At 46.8% G+C, this 22,500-nt stretch overlaps 2 protein-coding genes across 2 annotated transcripts in view; both read left to right on the plus strand.

The window, feature by feature from the left end:
• camsap2a (calmodulin regulated spectrin-associated protein family, member 2a) overlaps positions 1 to 15,084 on the plus strand; it is a gene marked incomplete at both ends in the record, with an annotated part of 38,973 nt that extends 23,889 nt beyond the window's left edge. The window contains 13 exons of the mRNA XM_079739309.1: positions 168 to 307; positions 5,953 to 6,049; positions 6,169 to 6,268; positions 6,449 to 6,480; positions 6,620 to 6,683; positions 6,863 to 8,867; positions 10,297 to 10,433; positions 10,839 to 11,059; positions 11,785 to 11,857; positions 12,256 to 12,321; positions 13,535 to 13,650; positions 14,316 to 14,434; positions 14,776 to 15,084. Coding sequence (XP_079595435.1) covers positions 168 to 307; positions 5,953 to 6,049; positions 6,169 to 6,268; positions 6,449 to 6,480; positions 6,620 to 6,683; positions 6,863 to 8,867; positions 10,297 to 10,433; positions 10,839 to 11,059; positions 11,785 to 11,857; positions 12,256 to 12,321; positions 13,535 to 13,650; positions 14,316 to 14,434; positions 14,776 to 15,084 — 3,479 coding nt within the window. The remainder of the gene's footprint in view (positions 1 to 167; positions 308 to 5,952; positions 6,050 to 6,168; positions 6,269 to 6,448; positions 6,481 to 6,619; positions 6,684 to 6,862; positions 8,868 to 10,296; positions 10,434 to 10,838; positions 11,060 to 11,784; positions 11,858 to 12,255; positions 12,322 to 13,534; positions 13,651 to 14,315; positions 14,435 to 14,775) is intronic.
• Positions 15,085 to 19,532: 4,448 nt separating this feature from the next.
• LOC307077836 (WD repeat-containing protein 47-like) overlaps positions 19,533 to 22,500 on the plus strand; it is a gene marked incomplete at both ends in the record, with an annotated part of 15,825 nt that continues 12,857 nt past the window's right edge. Inside the window, 4 exons of the mRNA XM_079739310.1 lie at positions 19,533 to 19,690; positions 20,163 to 20,246; positions 20,525 to 20,609; positions 21,558 to 21,866. Of these exons, the coding sequence (XP_079595436.1) occupies positions 19,533 to 19,690; positions 20,163 to 20,246; positions 20,525 to 20,609; positions 21,558 to 21,866 (636 nt within the window). The remainder of the gene's footprint in view (positions 19,691 to 20,162; positions 20,247 to 20,524; positions 20,610 to 21,557; positions 21,867 to 22,500) is intronic.

A 22,500-nucleotide genomic window follows, 5' to 3' on the forward strand; every position in this document is an offset into this window, starting at 1 on the left:
GCCAATCATTTAAACGATCAGTTGCCTACATGAACAGGTCGTAGCATAAAATGGCACGGAGGCCGCCAGCGGCTGCTTGTGTTGTACTCACTCAGCGGTTCGCGCGACCCCCCTACACCCCCTGAACCACTCCGCCCTTGACACCATGGACCCCTGCCCCCACCCAGATGTGAGCCTGAAGGAGAACATGACCCTGGCCGACAGCCTGTACAACCTGCAGCTCATCCGGGACTTCTGCCGGGACCACCTGGACGGCTGCTGCCACTTCACCCTGGAGGACATGCTGTACGCCTCCTCCACCATCAAGGTAAATGTTTGATGGGCTGGGGGGCCGGCTGCCGCCACGGAACTGCACCCTATGGGGGGGACATAGGAGGGTTTAGAAGGGAGGTCAGAGGCTGAGAGTCGCTGCCTTTAAATGGCTTGAAATGCATGAAGAATTCATTGGATACATTCTTTTGATAACTTAACAGAGCTTTTAAAGAGGGGGATCAAATTTGGTCATTTATGTTTTGCCTTTATTTGAATCCAAACTATAAGTCATATCCAACTGTGGGCTGTCAAATATGTTTCATCACAATAATTTGGCTTTGAATGTTTGAATCCTTTATTATTTGGAAAGTGTTGAGAAACATTAGTGAGTGAGAAACATTTGAAGTTGAATCTGTTGTTTTTTTTGGTTTGTTTTGGTGTTCAAATGGAATGAGCCACAATTGAAGTGGGATTGAGGGCCCAGGAGAGGAGGTCAGCATGAATAAATGGAAAGAACTGATGGATTGTGAAACAGTGTAGCTGTGTGTGAGCCATGCTGTGAGCCCTGAGTCATGTTGGAGAATAAAGTTGGTGAAGTAGACCTTCACGAGCTTGACCAATCACAGACGGGCTCGTTCTGGGTCCTCTGTGTTCTCAATGTATACTTATATACCTCATATACTATTTTTCTTTCTTTCTTTCTTTCTTTCTTTCTTTCTTTCTTTCTTTCTAGTTTTCTTTCTTCTCCATGTCTGTAAATCTCTGTTACCCAACATATTTTCTTCAACAAAGGACATTGCAAATGTATGCAATTTAGAGAGATCCACAGTGAAGATGTCCCATAGAAAGGCATTAAAACTCTGTGTATGTTCTGCCCGCACAGCATTTAATGACTGCCGATTGGGTACAGGATAAAGAATCCAATCAGTACGATGTAATATGAGCAGAGTGAATCCCAAGCCAGAAACACAGAGCACTGCAACCTTAACCCAGATTCCAGGCAGAGACGCAGAGAGAAACACTCTCTCTCTCTCTCTCTCCATCTCTCTCTCCCTCTCCATCTCTCTCCCTCCATCTCTGTCTGTCTACTGACCTCCCAGGCAAACAGGCAGACCAATAGGCAAAACAGACAGGTAGTCAGGGCTGTGTGTGTTTACAATATGAATTACATTAAGGCAGGATAAAATATCTAACTGAATTGAAAAGGGTCAAAAAATCAATTCCATCAGATGATGGAAGATATTCAGCAGATCAAATCAATCATCGAATCAGTTGCTGTTTCAATGTCAACACTGTTGACTGTTGACACGTTAATGCGTGCGCCCACATACACAAATGACATAATGCAAATGATTTAATGGCATGTTGAGTGTCGCTCCCAAGTGCCATCTCCCAAGACCCATCACATGTAGACCTTTGTGTCCGAAGCACATTGAAGAGCATGTTAGTATCTTGTACCTCGTGCCCACGCACTCTTATGCCAACCCCTCCAGCCAAAGCCTCGCCTGCAGTGGCAATTGATTCCTAATGGGAAGCGAAAGCAGTAAATCAGAATCAACACAGCCATTTGCGTGCTCTTCATTTAATTAAACAGCCGAGATCTTAATTAACATCTGCTGATCCAGCAGAAACCAGAGAGAGATACCTAGAGCTTACTAGCATCGGGGTGTCACTGGATTTTACTTATTCCTTAGCCAGAAGGATTTCAATGAGCCCGCTGTTGTTTTTCCGCGGAGGGCAATTAGCACTGTTTGTTTACGAGCTAGCTCCAGTGTGTTCGCTCAGCAAGGGGGCATCTCAACCGCAGTCTGCTGTGCATTTAACCAGTGCTGCAGAACCGCTAGCTCCAAGCACAATAGAACGTGATCATAATGCACTGTGTGCGTGTCACGGTGGTGTGACTTTGATATGACGCCGATATGGCTGCTGTACTGTTGATCAGGGGCGTAGGAATGAGTTTAACATTGGGGGGGACACATATCGTAAACCTGACAGATCCGTTAATGGTTTGAACAGAAATATGTCATAAATGAACTACACTGAAAAAATTCACAAATATATTTTATTCTACTAAAAAGATGCATTTGTAAATGTAAAGGAAAACACATTTTGAATGGCAGTAATGAACTGATAAATATCAAATCAATTATTTAATTGCACGCTCAATCATCCAGTTTTTTAGAATAAGAAGTGGTGACAAGATGCTGTGTTGAGCTTTCAAAATAAAATAAAATATTTTTCTCCCCCCGGTATAATTTTTAGGTGGGACAAATGCGCCTGTCTCCAATATTGGAGGGGACACGTCCCCTCCGTCCCCCCCGGTTCCTACGCCCTTGCTGTTGATAACATCTTGTTTTATTCTATCTCTGTGTTTTTCCCTGTTACTTCATTGTACATTTACTTCTAGTCTTGTAGCTGATTATTTTTCGTCAAAGTGACTTCAAATTGAGGCTGTGACCAATCAGAGCATATCGTGGAAATTAGAGTGGATACAAAAAACGTAAAAAAACAAAAACAACAACTGGAGCGAGTGCAGAGTAGCTGTATTACATGGGTGTTGTTACCAATAGCATTGTTTAAACGATCACATGCGCTGTCATTTCTTCATGTGTAGCAGCCGTGCTACAGTTAGAAAAGCCAGAGTCAGGACGGTGTGGGTAAATGGTTAATGGCTTCCCCTTTTAAGCCCTGTTTAACCTGCCAGGCCCATCGAGCGCTGTGATTGGTGGAGGTGACGTCTCAAAGAGAGTTCCGGGTCCTTCCATCAACCCGCCGGCCCGGGTGATTAATGACATCACAGGTCTTAAGCACGCGCGCGTACGCACTCACGCGCGCGCGCGTGTGTGTGTGTGTGTGTGTGTGTGCCCGTGTAGATATGTGGAGTGGAGGGGAGGGGGTGGTGGCTGTGAGTGGATTATACCACAGTCCGCCCCACCCACCCTCTAGCTCCGCCCCCAGCCCTCTCAGCTCGTTAGAATTACCACCAATCCCCTCGCAGCGTTCGCCCTGAGAACGCCACAGTGTGACACTCCCCCGTCCGACAACCAGCTCGGACCACACCGCCGCAGACCTGGCAACCCGGGGGGCCGGGCTTGTGTTGCAACACACCACCGCACGGGGGGCAAAGGGGTAGGTAGCGTGCATGCGTGCGTGCGTGTGTGTGTGTGTGTGTGTGTGTGTGTGTGCGTGCGTGTATCTTGTCATGGTGAGTTGGTCATCCTTTGCTAGTTTCCTTGACTACTCTGACTGTGTGTTTCCGTTGCTGGGTGGGATGTTTCTGTAGGTGACTTTGTTCCGCTGCATGTGCGTGCCTGTCTGCAGGCTTGTGTCTGTGTGTCACTGAGGACATGCAACCCATGCGTGGTCAATTATCACAGCCTAGAGTGTGTGTTTGTGTGTGCGTGTGTGTTTGTCTGTGCACGTGTGTGTGCGTGGGTGTGTGTGCATTTGCATGTGTCTGTGCGTGTGTGTGTGCATGCATTTGCGTGTGCGTGTCAGTCTGTGTGTGTGTGTGTGTTTGTGTGCTTGTGTGCTTGTGCGTGCGTGTGTGTCTGAGTGTGCTTGTATTTGTATCTGTGTGTGTGTGTGTGTGTGTGTGTGTGCGTGTGTGTGTGTGTGTGTGTGTGTGTGTGTATGTGCTGACTGGCAGCATTCAAAGGTAACCGTCACACCTGGTGGGGGCCAGTAAGGTAGAGGAAGGGGCAGAGGGGGGGGAGGAGAGGGGGGGGAGAAGAGGGGGGGGGCTGGTCTCATGCTCTTTTAAGCCATCTGGTCTGGCCACACTACAAGAGGGCTCTCTCTCTCTCTCTCTCTCTCTCTCTCTCTCTCTCTCTCTCTCACCCTTTCTCTCTTGCTACCTTTCTTCCTCCCTTTATTTATTTATTTATTTATTCGTTGCTATCACTCTTTCTTCCTTTCCACTAACACTCACTGAAAGAAGACGGATGAGCGCCTACCACTCACAGCAACCCCTCCAGTCGTGTATCCCAGGGACGTGCTCCGCAGTATGAGTCCCAGCTCTATGAAAGCTCTATCCATTGATCCGATCTGAATTCCTCTTCACACCGAATCACTGTGGTTGACTGGGGAGTTCACGGTGAATCTGTGATTACATGCTTGCTACCACAGAATGAGTGATAATGAGTGATGTTGATTGAAGCTGAGGGGGTCAATATGTGGTAATGTGTCTTAATGTGTCACTGTGAATCCAAGTCATTTTTGGCTATGTGACTTTAATCGCCATGGCTGCCGCGTGCTTCTTCCTCGTCCATGCTGGGACTGCCGTTGGGTCGGTGAATTGCAACGCTGCAATGTCTCTAACCTGCTTTTATAAATAAATAACCATATACCTCCTCTGTCGACAGTTAGGAAATACTGCAGCAGGGGCAGGGGGGGGTGATGGGTTGTTAAGGCTCTGCCTCCCTGGGGAGAGAGAGAGAGAGAGAGAGAGAGAGAGGGAGAGAGAGAGAGAGAGAGAGAGAGAGAGAGCAATTGCTAGGAAGGTAAATCACTGACATAATTTTTGTGATGAGCTAGAAGTCATATAAAGAGACATTCTTTGTTTGGACCCTAGACACATCTCTCAAGGTCACTGCTGGTGCATTACATTACACAGATGTGTGTGTGTGTGTGTGTGTGTGTGTGTGTGTGTGTGTGTGTGTGTGTGTGTGTGTGTGTGTGTGTGTGTGTCTTTGTGTGTGTGTGTGTGTCTGGTTGTCTGTCTTTACTGAGAGGGACAGAGAGAGAGAGAGAGTGGGATAGAGAGAGAGAGAGAGAGAGAGAGAGAGAGAGAGAGAGACAGAGACAGGGGAGAGGAGAGAGAGAGAGAGACAGAGACAGGGGAGAGGAGAGAGAGAGATCACAAGGATTTGGTGATGTGCCAATACATCCATGGTGAGCAAGTAACAATAGAAAAACCAACCATGCTGTGGATTTTTGGATTTGCTTTGTTCCAGTTGAGTGCATATTGAGAGCACATTTCCTCATTACGTTCTACTTAAAAAACAGGGTGACGTAACATCATTTCACCAGAAATACAGAATGCTTTACTTTTACTTTTCTCTTTAGTCAAAGAAAGACCAATTTACATTTAAATGGCAAAGCAATAAAATAATCAATCCGATTTGATTGGAAGGCTACAAGGTGACAGTGAATAATGCCAGAGTCAATAGAGGATGGAGTCCTAAAGGCGCTTTGACCTCCGGCTGTATGTTGACCCCGTTACGGGGCGGGACTTGGATTGTCGCATTCCTCGCTTGATGAATCCAGGTCAGACAGTCGGTAGGCAGGCTCTGAATGCATACTGTAGGTGTCTTCTCCATTTGGACGGCCCTTATTGCAAGCACAGGTCCATTATGGTACGAAGTACCAAGCACATCGGCGCAATAAGGATGGTACTCGTGGCTGTTTTAAAAGGACAGTAGATGTTTTCATGTCAGTAACACGGTTATAGGTGTCATTTTTCTTGACGTTTTTAAAAGATGAGACTTTAGGTGAAGCAGTGAACCCTTGTGGCCGATCGGCGGAACTGCAGCCTTTTGGTTGGAGACACGGTAGCTCTGAACACCAGAGACTGTAGAGATGGGGGACAGTGTCTTATTTTTTTTTCGTACAGAAAATAGGTGTGTATAATTTCATTTTGTTTGTGTTGTTACTAATATATCTACATTTGTTCCTCTGCAATTTTGTTCCTCTCCCTAGAGCAACTACCTGGTTTTCGTGGCAGAGCTGTTCACGTCGTTTGAAGTGGACAAGCCATCTTTCGTAAAGCCAAGAATTCTGGACGGTGAAGGCACCGGTAAGTTATTTTATATGAAATCATATTTCAAATGAAAATGTTTCAAAGCTGTACAGTTTTTCCACGTTGTCCAGGCGTAAGGAACCCTATGTTGACCTATGACCTGTGTTTGACCCCAGTGACTCCATCCTCCTTACTGAAGAACATTCCAGCAATCCCCATCTCCAAGGCAACCAAGAGAAGCTTCATGGACAGATCTCCAAGTCCTGAGAGACCGAGGTGTTTCATTATTATCCGTTACATGCTAGTGTTGGAAATGCGACGCCATGCTAAACGTTTGGACATTTTAGAAATAAACCCTAAATTTTGAATTGGTTATTGTAATAAATAAATAGATTTATTTAGTGTGAGTGTGATGATGACATTTTTACCATTTGTTTCTGTGTCTCTTGTCTTTAGCTTACCCCTCCGCCCACAACCTCGCAACACAGGTACTTCTCCGACCACTTCTTGTTAAAAGTCCAGGTTGCTATCTCAATATTATTGTGCCTTATTTGTGCGTGCCCCTTTAACTGTTACTGTGCCATAACCCTGCTACATTACAGACTGCTCTGTTTGAATGTTGTCCAGGTGAAATCAGGAGGTCCACCTCCATGTCCTTTGTGGACGTTGGGACCTGGCCCAAAGAGAAGCGGTAGGAGTTCCTGTCTTCTTTCAGTTTGTCACCTATGATGAACGAACAAAATGTTAAGATAATCAAACCATTGCATCCATTCACATTCAAACAGACCATAGTTTCACAACACACACACACACTTCAACACTGAAATCAACACAGAACAAATCATATCTTCCCCTTGTGGTGTTTCACAGGTCCGGGCCTTACGGAGTGTCCTTCGACATCCCCTTCGACAGAAGCGACCCGGCACCGGCCTCCGAGCCGCCCCCCCGCGGCATGGTGCGCTCGGCCAGCACCGACGACGGCGCGGGCTTCAAGGTCCACCACATGCCCCGCGGGACGAAGCGCAGCCTGTCCTTCCAGCCCGTCCACGGCCAGACCCCGGGCATCGAGGAGGAGGGCTGCCCGGAGGGCCGTCCCACGGGCCGGGCCTACCCCAACGGGCACGGCGACGCGGCCGCCCCTCCCTCCGCCGGCGGCCCTTCCATGGAGGACGCCCTGCGGACGATCGGCCCCAGCCGGCCCGCCACCGAGGGCACCAACAGCGGCTTCTTCCTGCACGGCCCCGCGGGCCTAGGGGCCCCGCTGGACCCCGTGTCGGAGTCGGACTCCCAGGGGCCCCCGAGCCCGTCGGACGACACGGAGATGGACACGGGCGTCCAGGTGCGCACGGAGGACGCGCTGGACGAGGACTCGTCGCTGAGGGACTGCTCGGTGAACCTGGAGCTGGAGCTGGACACGCCCAGCCCCAGCGGCAGCGCCGGCCACGGCCGCTCGCCCTCCGCCGCCGCGAGGATGACCAGCTTCGCCGAGCAGAAGCAGAAGAAGCTCCGCCCCTCGGCGCCCGACTCGGGGCGGGGCAGCAGCAGCTCGCTCAAGACCACGCCGGAGGGCTCGGAGCTGGGGCTGCCGCTGTCCGTCACCTGGGGCCCCAGCCCCAAGCACAGCCCCGTCCGCAAGCACAGCCCCCCGCCCCTGGCCGGCAAGGCGCCGCCGGTCCCGCTTCAGGTGGCGCCCGCGGACCCCGCGCAGGCCATGGCCACGGAGATGGTGGAGCTCCGCATGCGGCTGGAGGAGAAGCGGAAGGCCATCGAGGCGCAGAAGAAGAAGGTGGAGGCGGCGTTCGCGCGGCACCGCCAGCGGATGGGCCGCTCGGCGTTCCTCGACGTGGTGAAGAGGCGGGGCGACGGCGCCGCCGCCGAGGAAGGCGGGAAGGCGGAGGGCCCGAGCCCCGCCCTCCGCGCGGGGGGGAGGAGCGTGGCGGACACGCCGGACGGCGCCGAGCAAGGCGGCAGAGAGGAGGGCGGGCCGGTCGCGGGCACGCCCACGGAGGTGGATCTGACGGAGTACACGCGCTCCATCGACAAGCTCAACCACTCGCTGGCCTTCCTGCAGACGGAGATGCAGCGGTTGGCCCAGCAGCAGGAGGTGATCATGGCCATGAGGGAGCAGAAGCACCAGCAATCGTGGCTGATCCCGGCGCCGCACACAAACACCGCCCAGCAAAACCCCAGTCGGGTCGGTGGGGCTGGGACCAGATCCTCCGGACCCTCCTCGCCGGTCGACTCCCCACGCATCGCCCACCGATCCCCCACCAGCATCAGGCGCAAGTCGGCCTCCTTCCATTCCCGTAACCCCCGTACCCCCCGCCCCAGCGAGCTGAAGCTAGCCCCCTACAACCGGGTCCTCACCGCGCCCCAATCCGTGGACAGTATCCCCCGGCTACGGAGGTTCTCTCCCTGCCAGCCCCTGGCCCACTCCTTTGTGTACATGGGGGAGAACCCAGCGAGGACCAACCCAGAGACGGACCCTCAAGACGGGGACGGGAACGAGGAGGACCCCTTGGAAAGCGAGGGCCCACACACTACCACCTCCTCCTCCAAAGTCGCCCGTAAACTCAGCAGCGTCAAACAATGGGAGGTGGACGCCAACACGGAGGTCTCCGGGAGGCCGGCATGGGACCAAGAGACGGATGCGGATCTGAAGCCCACGGTGGACACGTCCGTCTCTGAGGTCCTGTCCCATCCGGTGCTGGAGTCCTTCACGGTGACGCCCACGGAGAGCCCGCCCCAGGCCAAGAGCAGCCTCATGGAGGTGCCCCTGCTGACGGACCCAGAGGGAGAGGCTCTGGAGGAGGGAGAGGACGGCGGGGCCGGCCTGGACGAAGATCAGACCGCCTGCCGGGGCTTCTTCTTCAAGGTATCGTTGTCGTGCCTTGGCCTGGTTTTTGGTTATTTTAATGAGCGTCCTTGCAGCCGGCTCACAGGGTCTGATGGATGGAACCAGGGGTAGTCTTGCTGCTGGAGGCAAACAGAGATTGATGTGTTTGTTTCTCGCATATTTCAGTATCATGAACGGAAGTCATTCTTTTGTATCTGCACATTTCTCTTATCATTTGTTTTTCACAAAAGCCAAATCTATCTTTAACTGTCGTTCTTGGCATGCACATGCAAACACATGAACGTCATCCAAAAAATAAGTATTCTGTGGAAGCAACTGCTGCTAAACGCTGCTGATTTCTCCTCCTTAATGACTTGTATCTGAATCCAATTTGAGTCACTTTGGATGAAAGTATCTGCCTAATAGCTAAATAGACTGCTGCTACAGCGTCCTTTGTCTGATTTGCGGTGGCCATGTCTGTTTTCATGAGGTCTGTTCGGGAATGGGCCATCTAAGGACATTGTCATCAATCCATTTGTTTTGTAGGCTAGCTCTGATCTGGGTCAACAAAGTGGGGCTGCTGTGAATAATTCAGTCCCAGCTGTGGAGGAACGGATGAGGGACATGTTGACTTGGGAGTGCAAAGGGGGATCACATGAAATCTTAATTGGCTAGAAAAGAGGGAAAAGGATTAAGTGCTAAAATTAGGCGGCTGCACCCCTTGATGCGAAAGATAGAAATGGGTATTTTTGGTGGCAGAGCAGAACGTTTCATTGGGTTGGGGAAATGTCTGAGACGTTACTCCCCCTGCCGAAGCAGACATGGTACTAACGGAGTACACCGGTCATAGGTCTTATGTTACCAATGCACTACAGGCCACCTTGTGGTTGACCAAGTTCAGCAACAGAATTGCCTCTGAGATCTTTACTTATTTATTTAGTCCAGATGGGGCACCACAGAAAATAAGAGCAAAGTGGGTCACCTTAGCCGGCCCACTGTGACTGGCCCTGGATTGTGTTCCCCTTAAGCTTTCGTTTAGGTTTCCATACAGAACTGGGGGTGTAAAAATAGAGTGTAGAAGTGTATGCATGAATGGAAACCGCAAACAAGCTAATCCTTGTCTACAGAAACAAGACACGACAGGAGACAAGATTAAACAGATTTATAATATATAATCGCCTTTTCCTGCCTTTGGTGGAAGAGTTTAAGTTATTACTTTTTATCACAATGTGCAGTGGCCTCAAGTATAAATCTCTCCAGTAGCTAAGTTATAATGTTGGCAGCGACAATTTCAGCACAGTAAGCTGAATGTACATTTAGACGTCAACAACACGGGCACAGTTTCCACTCAAGACAGAGGAGAGGAAACCAGAATAAGCCCGGCTCCCTGGTGTGCGGAGCTGGCTGCAGGCGGGCCGGCGAGGTAGGCCGTCGCCGAGGTAACCGAGTTTGTTTCCCCCGCTCCCAGGAGGAGAGCAAGGGCGAGGACAACATGGCCCAGAAGAGAGCTGCGCTGCTGGAGAAGAGGATGAGGAGGGAGAAGGAGAGCCAGATGAAGAAGGTGCAGCAGGAGGCGGATCTGGAGCAGAAGAAGGAGGAGGCTCGGTGGGTGAACAGCAAAGACCGTCGCGCATTCCACTGGTTTGGTTTCCTTCGGACTGACCGTGTGCATGTAGAGACGTTATAATTATATAATAATGTATAACTGGAATTACATAATTATATTATAACAGAATACCGTTTATGTGGGAGTCTCTTGGTTGATCCTTTTGTTGACCTATCAATTCCAGGAAGAATAACTATATTTAATTAAATTAGCCATTTAATAAAAGTGTTCTTCATGCATCTAAGTGCCTATGCACTAACAGTATTGTAAGACACTTTCGATTAAAGCAACCACCAAATGGCATTATGTCCTGGTAAATAACCTCAAAAAATACCAAAAATAAGCTAAAGTAAACAAGTTCAAAGTGAAAGTGAAAGTGAAAGTGACCGAGGCTCCGCCCCCAGGCTGAAGGCGGAGGAGGAGCGGCTGCGGAAGGAGGAGGACAGGGCCCGCAAGGAGTTCATCAAGCAGGAGCACCTGAGGAGGAAGCAGCTCAAGCTCATGGAGGACATGGACCAGGTCATCAAGCCACGCCCCTCCAGCCTGGGCCGCCAGCGCCGCAGCCGGCCCAGGTCCATCCACCGAGAGAGCCACGACTCGCCCAGGACCCCCGTCAGGGCCGCAGGTAACCATGGAGACACCCCCCCCCCCCCCCCACCCCTAGACCCCCTAACCCTCACTACCTGAGGGTCTGCCACAGTCCCACCTCTTCCTCCCAGACTGGGCCTACAGCCGTGCCAACATGAACATGGTGTTGCCATCTATCCACCCATCTCTTTGCTTTGCTGAATGCTCACCTGATTCGTCTCATTGGAGGGTAAAACTATTTATACTAATTATGTTGATCACACTTGGCTTTGGCTTCTGCGAGAAACTCACTAATTTGTTTCTCATTCTGATGCCTCCTTAAAAAAAGATTTGGGGTGACGGTACCATCTTAACTAATTACATTTGTATTATATTTATATTTATTTAACAGTGTGATATCGACTCAACGTGCAGAACTTGGAATTAAACATGTTGGAGGGCTGAAGAGCCATGCATCGTGTATAAGTGTATTCCAGTGTCTTCTGTTACATGGTTTTGGTTAATATATGCGTGCATACACTGCATCCGTATTAGTCTGTGCAAGTGTCTTCTCCTTCCCCCTGTCCTTGTACCATCGGTACCATGTGTGTGTACTTCCACGGTCTTCCTGTCGCTGCATAGCCCCTGCTGTGTCTCCAGAGGGGCTCCGGCGGTCCTCCTGTGGCGTGTAACCGTGGTAACCGTTGTGTTGCCCCCCCCCCCCCCCATCCCTCCATGACTCATTGTTCCACAATCCAGGTTCACGCCAACGTCTCTTTTCAGTGTCCAGCCTGTCCCTGGCGTCCCTCTCCCTGGGAGACGCAGACAGCAGCCAGCCGGACAAGAGGGGCCCCAGGTGAGAGACTGATTCTCTGACTGATTTGGTGGATTTGATTCATCGATTGTCTTCAGACCCTAACGTTGTTACTGGTATTTAGGAAGAAAGACGTACAAAGTATGTTCTTTAGGAAATGGGAATTGTGTATGTTAGGTAAATTAAGATGATTTTATTTGTTCATTATGATTATTACTATTATTGTCATCACAATTTAGAAGAGTATTTTTCTAACATTTTCTAATTCTATCAACTAAAACCAACATGGGGAACTTCCTTTAAGAGATATTTGGTTGACATGTGTGCAATAGTGAATTAGCTTGAACCTATTTAGGAGATCTTCACAGTCCTGTCTTCTAACCAATCCTCTTGACTCACCCTCTACGTCTCTCCCTGACATCCTTCTCTTCTGCTGTCAGAAGCGTTAGCTTAGCCTCTGGCAGCCTCTTGCACTTTCTGAGCTCTCCTAAGCGCCGGAGGAGAAGGTTAGTTTTACTGTCCCGGCGGTACAGACTCCTGCTGCCATCCACTCCCTGAAAACCCCTGTCTCCATTGGGGTTCCATACCCTTACACATCCCCAATGGCTAACATCTGAGCACCGGCACTTTGCTTTGGGGACCTTTTTTGGCTAGCTCACCATGCTAATACTAGCAACCCTTTGGTTCACCGCGCTGTTTGGTGACCACACTCCCTCTCACTAATACCCTCCTCTCCCTCTCATGGCTGCTCAGCACTCCCCCCCCCCCGATAGATGGAACACCTGCTTCTCTTCTGCTTACTTACTCCTGCCGTCTCACATGCTTAACAGGCATAGGCACTGAAAAATGATTTAAACCTAAAAAGTTTAAATCATCTTAAAAAATCGTTCTCAATAATATTAATATTAATAGTATTAATAAGTAATATTAACCCCAAAAAAATAAGATTTCAATAATCATTATCATGTCAAAAAAATTGTTTTTGACAGGATGATAACGGTTGAAATTAGGATGAACTACAATGTGCAATTAATTAGGTTTCAAAAGCATTGTTATTAATTGATTTTAAGTGACTCATAATCACTTTTGCTTTATTAATTAATATTAAGATTTGTTTGTTTGTCTATATATATAGTCAGTGACATATTTATAATGAATATGGAACTGTATAGCCTTAGCCAACACAGAGCCACAAACACTATAGATAGACTGACCCACAGATGTTCCTAATGCACCAGCCTGCTTCACATGACTGCCCACACTAACCTCAACGCTTAAGCCTCCTCATTCTGGATGACATTCCCTGGATGTCATCCATGCATCCCCTGTGCCCTTGTCGCAAACGGTTACGGTCCCGATCACAAGGCTTAGCTAATGCTGCTAACTCAGCTAACTCGGCCAACTGCCAAACAAGCAAATTTTGCCAAAAGTGAAAGAAAAAAAAAAAAGCTTTGGTTAAAAGATAATCCCAAATTTCAAGTCTGGGATTAATAAAACAGCTTACACTTCATTATGGTTTAAATACATACGAAATTGATGAAATTGGCAAAATGGACTACAGCCATGAATTATAAACTGGCATCGCTCGTAGGCGCTTAGCGTAAAAAAACGAGTAGCCATGGAGAAACGGGAGCTAACTCTTCTTTGTGTGTGAATGTGTTTTCTACATGTGTGTGTGTGTGTGTCCGTGTGTGTGTTGCCTATGTGTGTGTGTTTTAGGCCTGACTCGGCAGATGGCTTCCTCTCTCCAAGTCGATCGAACAGCAGGAACGGGGAGAAGGACTGGGAGAACGCCTCCACCACCTCCTCCGTCACCTCCTTCACTGAATACACCGGTACGTTAGGCCCACCCCCCTGTCAATCATTCTGCTCTGGACCTGATCCGTCTAGACTTTGGAAAAGGTCTGGGGGTATTGATGTGTGTTTGGGTCTTCTTGGTTTTCAAGTGAACATATTCTTTGAAATGTACATGCTTTAAATCGCTTTCCTCTTTTTATACTAAGAGTTGTATACTTATAGGCTAGGTTAATAATACTATATTGTCAGCGAGTTTCACAGAAACTAAATGACTCAAACCGCTGACGAAACAAATCATGCAAAAATATAAAACTGTATTGTCGACATATTGCCGGTGTGCGAGTCAGAAAAATGAGTTGTACCCAAGCAATGAACCCAGAAATAGGATTTAAATTTGCAGTTTATACTCAAAACACACAGAGAGAGAGAGAGAGAGAGAGAGAGAGAGAGAGCGAGAGAGAGAGACAGAGAGAGAGACAGAGACTGTATATATGCACTAAAAACAGAGACTCCCTGAGTTGATATTTCTCACCATCTCTCCCTCCAAACCGCCCACCATATCTAACAGTAGCAGGAATCTTTAAGAGGATCTCCATCAATTATTTAGCCGGGCATTCTGGGATTACCACGTCCACGTTCCATCACCATGGAAATACTAGAGCTGGTTGTTATGACAACCCTTCTTCCCCATGACGTCATGCAGGGCCGAAGCTGTACAAGGAGCCAAGCTCCAAGTCCAACAAGCACATCATCCAAAACGCCCTGGCCCACTGCTGCCTGGCTGGCAAGGTCAACGAGGGCCAGAAGAACAAGATACTGGAGGTACGCGCATCCGGACAACAGGGGGAGAATTGTCATGTTAATCATGGGCTATACACTGGGCAGTATACTTTCACTGGGAAGTACAGGTGCTCATTCATGCCATCAATGATAAAAAAAAAAATATATATATATATATGTCTGGTATTTTGTACACAGGAGGTCAGTGTCCAGTTTCCATAATACCATAGCTCTTACCAAACATGTACATATTAATACATGACGACATTGAATGCGAGGTCAAACAAAACATATTCTCATTGACTGATCATGTCCCATTAATCCTGTTTCATTCCAACATCATTCCTTAAAAACAACAATCCCCCCCCCCCCCCCCCCCCCAGCAAATGGAGAAGTGCGAGGCCAACAGCTTCCTGGTGCTGTTCCGGGACGCGGGCTGCCAGTTCCGCTCGCTCTACACCTACTGCCCCGAGACAGACGACATCACCAAGCTGACGGGCATCGGGCCCAAGAGCATCGGCCGCAAGATGATCGAGGGGCTCTTCAAGTACAACTCGGACAAGAAGCAGTTCAGCCAGATCCCGGCCAAGACCATGTCCGCCAGCGTGGACGCCCTCACCATCCACGGCCACCTCTGGCAGACCAAGAAACCCCCCACGCCCAAGAAAGTGGTACCACCCGCTAAGTCCTAATGGACACTCTGAAGGACCGAGCTAAAGAGCGAGGCGCCTGCGCTGGGTCGAGACCCCCCTGGAGGTACGCGGTGGGTAGGGGTACACCGGTCGGTACTCGTGTTTAGAATGAGCCGTGATTCCGGTTGTTAAGGACTGTGAAAAGGATTTCTACCCATGAAGAATTTAGTGACATCTGCTGATCTTTAATAATTAAAAGACGATGTTTCATGTTGACATCTAATACTGGTGAACCTCCTCCAAATAACTGACCATGAATAACCGAAAAATGTAGAAGGATAAACAAGGCATTCAATGGCCATGTTTCATGCGGTGGTTACATTTTTTGGAGAGGTGCATTATGGGTTGTGGGAGGTGCATTATGGTTCACGCAGGTGAGGTAGAGACTCACCGTGTTCCTCCAGCGATATTCCACACAGAAGTATAAATCAGCCTTGAAGCTAAACACAACACAACCACGCCCTCCTCAGACAGAACCTGATCTTTGTTTCAATTTGCACTTCACGCTACATCTCCATGACGATTCCAACACCTGCAAAGGCCAGTTTGTTGAGCGGTATTATGTTTTGTGCTTTTGACTTTAATCAACCCTGTTACATTCCTTTCGTTTTGTTTTAGTTTTTTTTTAAACAAAGTTCCAGAGTAGAAGGAACAGGACTCAGAATAACTGGAATGTATTATGGCACTATTTAAAAAAACGTCATGAAAATGTTGAGCACTAATATGTGTTTGTAGAAGTGGTTTGATTTGAGTCAATCGTTTTGACTGTGTAACTTGCCATTTTTAGATTTTTGCTTATTCTTCCTGAGATGTGCCAAAAGTTAACAAACTTATAGCTAGAGACCGTTTGAATGATCAGCAGTTTCCTTTGATAATATAAAGCACTGAATGTTTTTTTTACATCCATGTACATACAACTTTTTGTTCATGTAAATCTTTTTATTTGTGGCCTCATTTTTGTTTTAGTTTTTAAGGATTATGTCAGTGCAAAGAGTTGAACGTTATGAGACATATGCCATACACTACCATACACAAGACGTTTTGTACATATGAAGAAAAAAAAATCCCACTTTTATACGTGGGTAAAACACTTTCTATAGTTAAGGTACTTAAAACGACAAGGGCCAAAAAAGATATGATAGCATACAGCTAGTGGTGTCAGCCACACAATATGTGTGAGTGTCCTCAAATCAGAGCGGTTTAAGCTTTCTATAAACTCCTACTTAAGTCACTCGACAGACCGCGGTTTTTAATTTCAGAAAACTTTGTTCTCGACCTGGCAAAGTAGAGTGAGATTCATTTTAGAAAAAGAAAGACGTTTTTATAATGAATTTATTCATATTCCAATATTCCTCTGTCGTGTTTGTAATCTTGTTACATTAACGGACTTTTTTAAATATGGGCAAATAATTAATATTTTACCGCCTCAACATACAGCTGCATGAATAAAAAAAGGGAACAAGCATTTGCATGTTTACCGTTACAAGGAATTCTGGGTAGTGATTTCTCAGGGGTTATGGGAGCTCCTATTTTAAGAGTTTTAAGCAGCTGATGCTTTGCAGAGTTGTAAAACTCCTAAAACAGTAAGCGGTGATGCAAATTTCTTGTTTCAAATGCTATACCAACTGCACACCTTAGAAGGATTAGGGAATGTTTAAGATAACCTGCGTTCCTGTCCTGGCTTATTGGTGTCACCTACAGCATTCCTATTCAGTAAATCTGGAATTAAATTAACAACAGAAATTGAATCAGCCATTTGTATTCATTGCTGTAGTATTATTCATTACAGTATTAAGCAACAACAGTTAAAAAATTGAGAGCACTTTTAAAATTATGATTAATTCAACTTGAAAAATCCCAATTCTCTAGATGCATTAACATGGGGTGCTTTACATTTTTCACAAGAAGCCATGGTATAAATTATTTGAATCACTTTAAGGATCACTGTAAAGATAATTTAAACTAGATCCTCTATTAACATATAAGGTTTCATGGTAGCTTCACGGAAACAAAAGCCACTGTTTACATATTGAAAGTATTTGGAAACTTTTAAGATATCTTGACCTATGTTTGTCTTTTTTAAATTATTCTATTTTATCTTGTCTTGTTTATCAAACATTCTCCTTAAAGCTTATTTTGTGGTGAATGTTCTATCGACAAAATCCTACAATGGAAAATATTCAAAATCATAACCCAAACTAGGTTGCACGATTAGTGTCCAAGGTAACACAATTGGAAACTGACCCAAATAACACAAAATGATGATATGTAAAAAGTTTTAAAAAAGTACATATTTTCTAATTGAATGAGCTTGATCAAATATTGAAGGGCCACATAAGGCTCGGTATTCGATACAGTTTGAGATTTTTTACTCTCTTTTATGTATCTATATGACGCTCCTGACAAAAAAAAAGGCTTAATCATTTAAGATTCTATGTATGTCCTAATACTGCTTTTTCTTAATAAATCCAATGCTGAGGGAATGTTCATTTTCTGAATGAAATTGTAGTAAGAATGACTTTGTGGTGTTTTTCCGTAAGCATTTAGAATACACGTGTTCATTGGATGCTGTAGGCCTACTGACGTTAAATACATACTGCTGGAAAAATGGTTTGCTTTTGCTTTTCTCCTTTTCCATTAAACTAAGCATGACCTCAGTCACTATGCGTCTTGTTCTTGTGTCCCGCAGACCGAAAGAACGACAGCCAAGATTTATTTAACTGAACTACTTTAGAGTTCCGACTATTTCTGGGTCAATCTCATGAATATTAATGCGCCTGAATCGAAATAGTTGTGACGGGGACAGGCTACTAGGACTACATGTTTTGCAGGAGGCCTGTATTATTGAATCAATAATTGTACTACTGTGTGTGTGTGTCTGTGTGTGTGTGTGTGTGTGTGTGTGTGTGTGTGTGTGTGTGTGTGTGAACTGAAAAAAATCATGATCTTTATCTCTATTAAAAGGACCTATATTCTTGGAATTTGATCGAAGTACCGACCTTAATAATGCTATGGTGTTCGTTCTTCACAGCAATGTAACTATGAGCCAACAAGTACAATATTTCTTCATGGTACAACGACTTTGGGACACGCCCAACACCCCCCCCCCCCCCCCCCCCCCCCCCAAACAAAGGGACCCTTTGAATGAAATATGTGCAACATGATAAACAACAATCAATACGTTCAGTCCTTAAATCACCTACAGCTGATTTAAGGACTGAACATATTTATTGTCGTTGTTAATCCGGTACAGCGTGTCAGCAGCACAGCATGCCAGAAACCTCCAGCAGAAGCGCCGCTCAAAATGAAGTTAGTCTCCAGCGCACCTTGCCGCCATAGCGGTGAGTCGCGCGTCCGGCACCGCCACCAGTGTAAACGGGTGGTGTGCGGTGGGGTACGCTCTTAGCAACCGTGTGGCTTGTGTACAAGAAATGCGGTAGAACAGGGGGGTTTGTTCTCGGACATCCGAGGCTTTGGCTGCACACGCACATACGGTGTGAATTACCTACGAAGGAATTTATTCCCGAGCAAGAAATGCACAGACTGGCGGAAGCTGCAGATTCGTATGCATGCGCTCGTTATCGTTGAGGATTGACAGGTGAGTGAGTTTTAAATTGCGGGTGCTTCACGTTTGGGGTGGCGTGGTGGGCGGCTGTGGCCATGTCGTCGGCGTTTACCTGATAATGCATCGGCCGGCATATGGGTACATTATTACTATCTGTGGGGCATCGATTACGAACAATTAAGGCATATTTTGCTGCAAGGCTTTGGTTGCAAGCTTCTAGCTGGTTGTCATGTTAGTGTTGTATCATGGAAGCGAGGATGCAACGAGTTGCGGACACCCGCAAATGCACCCGTGTTGCAGATATCCCACCGTATGTCCAGGTACCCAGGCCTACCTTAAAAACAAGCTCACAGTGTTTTCTAATGAGGTGAGGACGGGCCATCTGGATGCATGGTGCTGCGATACACTAAAGCCCTTCACATTGACTAGACCTGCATGGAGAGCTGTACAGTGATGACCTAGACATCCAAGATTCTTAAATGACATTGCGTTATAATGAGTTCAGATCATTGTAAATGATAATATTTTAACAATTTCACAAGCCTCATTTGGGTGTCACAAAATGTACTGTCGTTTTACAACTTGTAAACAATTACAGCACACACACACACTAGACACACAGACAGAAAATGAACAAGTGCAGAATTCACTGATCCATAACCAATTATTTTTAGCGGGACAGCAATTTACGATAACATCGTTACATTAATAGCAGTGATATCTGTGAATTTAAATTGGGGCATTTGTAATGGTTTATTAATCGCACTCCCTCACTAGCTCACTCTCTCACACCCACACCTTCAACCCTTCAATCAATCACCCCTCTTCCTGTCACACCCTCCCCATAGCAAGTGACTGTGACCCCCCCAGCGATCCCGTAACCATGACAGCAGAGGAGACCATCAGCATCAAGGAGGCGGAGGTGGTGAAGCTGATGCTGGACTTCCTGAGCAGCAGGAAGCTGCACATTGGCATGCTGGCGCTAGAGAAGGAGAGTGGCGTTATCAACGGACTCTACTCCGACGACATGCTCTTCCTGAGGTCAGCGCGGGGTCGCTGGGATGGTTGTTGTTGTTGTTGTTAGAGGAAGAGCTAGATGATTCCCTCAGAACATGGTATGGTTATACTACAGAATTCACTACTATTTTACTATTGAGTTAAACCTCGAACCATTTGGCAAGGAGTCAAACCCACCTCTCGACGGTCCTGCCTTCCCAATCTCCTTTAATTGTTTTGTAACATTGTGGACTTTTGAACTGTTTGACCAGACCAATATCGTTATGCAGTGTTTCCTTCCTTTTGAGTTCCCTTGACATTATATCTGGTACGGTGTCTCTGATACCTAAACAATAAGTTTTCGTGTTTTTTCGAGCATCTTTTCTTTTAAAGCGTTGTGACTTCGCCCCACATAACCACTACTGTCTAACAGTATATAAAAACGACAGTATATAAACAGTATATAAAACGACTTGAACACTTGAAAGGCCGAATGACGATTGGCTGTTTTCACCAGACAACTCATTCTAGACGGCCAATGGGATGAGGTGATGCAGTTCATTCAACCGTTGGAAGGCATGGAGAAGTTTGACAAGAAAAGGTAACAAAGTGATCTCACGTTTTGTAGTCTTAACAAAATGAGAAGGCTATGTGGTTGTAGTTTTACTGTATATTGTTACCGTAACATTGCCTGAGTGTTGAGCAGATACATGTAAAAAACATGTACACCTCATGCCCTATCTCACGTGAATACCAAATGATTCTCATGCATTTTCAACAGAATTAAACAAAAGCAAAATCGATAGAAATAGAAGCATCCATATAAATGACCCTTGCTACAAGTATCTGTGAATGTGTATCAATGCGTTCTTCTTCCAGGTTTCGGTACATCATCCTGAAGCAGAAGTTCCTGGAGGCTCTGTGTGTGAATAACGCCATGTCAGCAGCGGAGGACCCTCACAACGTACTGCGACCCCTGCAAGATTTACCCCAATACACGCTGTCCAAAGTCAGATCTGCCCACGCATGCACACTCGCACACACACACGCAGGCACGTTCACGCACGTCTGCAGGAAAAACACACATTCATACACATGCACATCCACACCCCATCATACCAGTTCCTTCCAGGATGGATTACTACAGCAGCCTAGTGATTGGAAAAAGCCCATTGTCAGCACTCCACTGACAGCAGACTGGGCCGCTTAACAATTGTGCTGGCCGAATGACGATGACTGCCTCGGTTAACGGTCACCGAGGCAGTAGAGCAGCGACTACATCGGTGTGCCCTTGAGCAAGGCATGTTGTCCTTCGTGGCTCCAGGCGAGCTGCATAGAGCTCTGCTGGCTGGCCCGTTTAACAGTCCGTTACCTTTGGAGTCTAGACCCTAATCCCTACTCATGCTCCTAAATGATGTGTATCTGAATTCACTGGGAGTCCCTTTGGATAAAATAATTTGGTATATGACTAGTGACAAGTGCTTAGTACCTAAGCACCATTTAGAGTTAATATTACAGAAGACATGCATAAAGTTGATACTTTATTGATCCCAGATGGGAAATGCAAGTGCCATAACAGCAAGTACAGGACAGTTACCTTGCATATTCAAAAACCTTAAAGGAAACATACCTCCAGGTGTGAGTGTGACTAGCAGTTAAAAGCCATTTTGAAAATCTGCCTCTTCGGACATCACAAGTGGGCGTGTCCACCTGGATGTGTGCTGGATAGATGAGCAACGTTTGCTACAGTCCACTGGGTAGGCTGGAAGACTGATCTATCATGCACACATCTAGGTGGACACGCCCACCAGTGATGTCGGAAGACGCTGATTTTCAAGGGGTAATCACACTCACACCCGGCGGTATAATATGTCACCTTTAAGCCAAACGTCTTCATCCTATCCCCCGTCAGCTGGAGCTGAGCATGCAGCAGGCGGTGCGCTGCCTGCATTCCCTGGAGGACCACTGCCCCAGCCGGGAGGACTACAGCAAGCTGTGTCTGCTGCTCACCCTGCCGCGGCTCACCCACCACGCCGAGTTCAAAGACTGGAACGCCAGCACGGCGCGCGTCCACTGCTTCGAGGAGTGCTGCCCCATGGTGGCCGAGTTCATCCCCGCCGACCGCAAGCTGAGCGAGGCGGGCTTCCGGGCCAGCGGGAACCGCCTCTTCCAGCTGCTCATCAAGGGCATCCTGTACGAGTGCTGCGTGGAGTTCTGCCAGGTGAGGGCGCCAGAGAGCAAATCGCAAACGTTTTATATATTTTTCTCTTTATTTTACTTTTGCAATTCAATAGTTGAATAAAGATGTTAAAATATCAACTCATGCATCAATTCATCTAAACACATTGGCCTGGCTTAAAGGATAGAGCAGTTTATATGTTGACTTCTTCCAATGTTGTGTTGGTCATACTATATAATTATTTATTACTTGTTTAGTGAATAATACAGAACATAAGGAACTTTAAAAAGAAAACTTGCATACTAAATCGCAATCGCAATATCGGTCGAAATAATCGCAATTCGATTATTTCCCCAAATCGTTCAGCCTTGATGGTATGTGTGGAGTTCATTCATTCATATTGGGTTCGATTACTCACTTTGTGTCGTTTGTCATGCGTCATGTGAGCTCGCTTGCTCTACTGCTTCAATTATTAATTTAACTTGTCACTTGTTTAGTAACATAACGTGGCGTGGAAATGTAGTGTGGGAACTTTGGTGGTACTTCCATCTAAAAGCATTCAAAATCAAATTAAGAGCTTCTTCCTTAATTGAGGAAGTGTTGAATGTGCTCCAGTGCTCAACGTTGTGATCAGTATTCGACAGACACAGAGGAGTAATTTCAGTATTATAAACAA

Source organism: Pollachius pollachius (genome assembly GCF_949987615.1).
Source record: "Pollachius pollachius genome assembly, chromosome: 7".
Taxonomy (NCBI): Eukaryota; Metazoa; Chordata; class Actinopteri; order Gadiformes; family Gadidae; genus Pollachius; species Pollachius pollachius.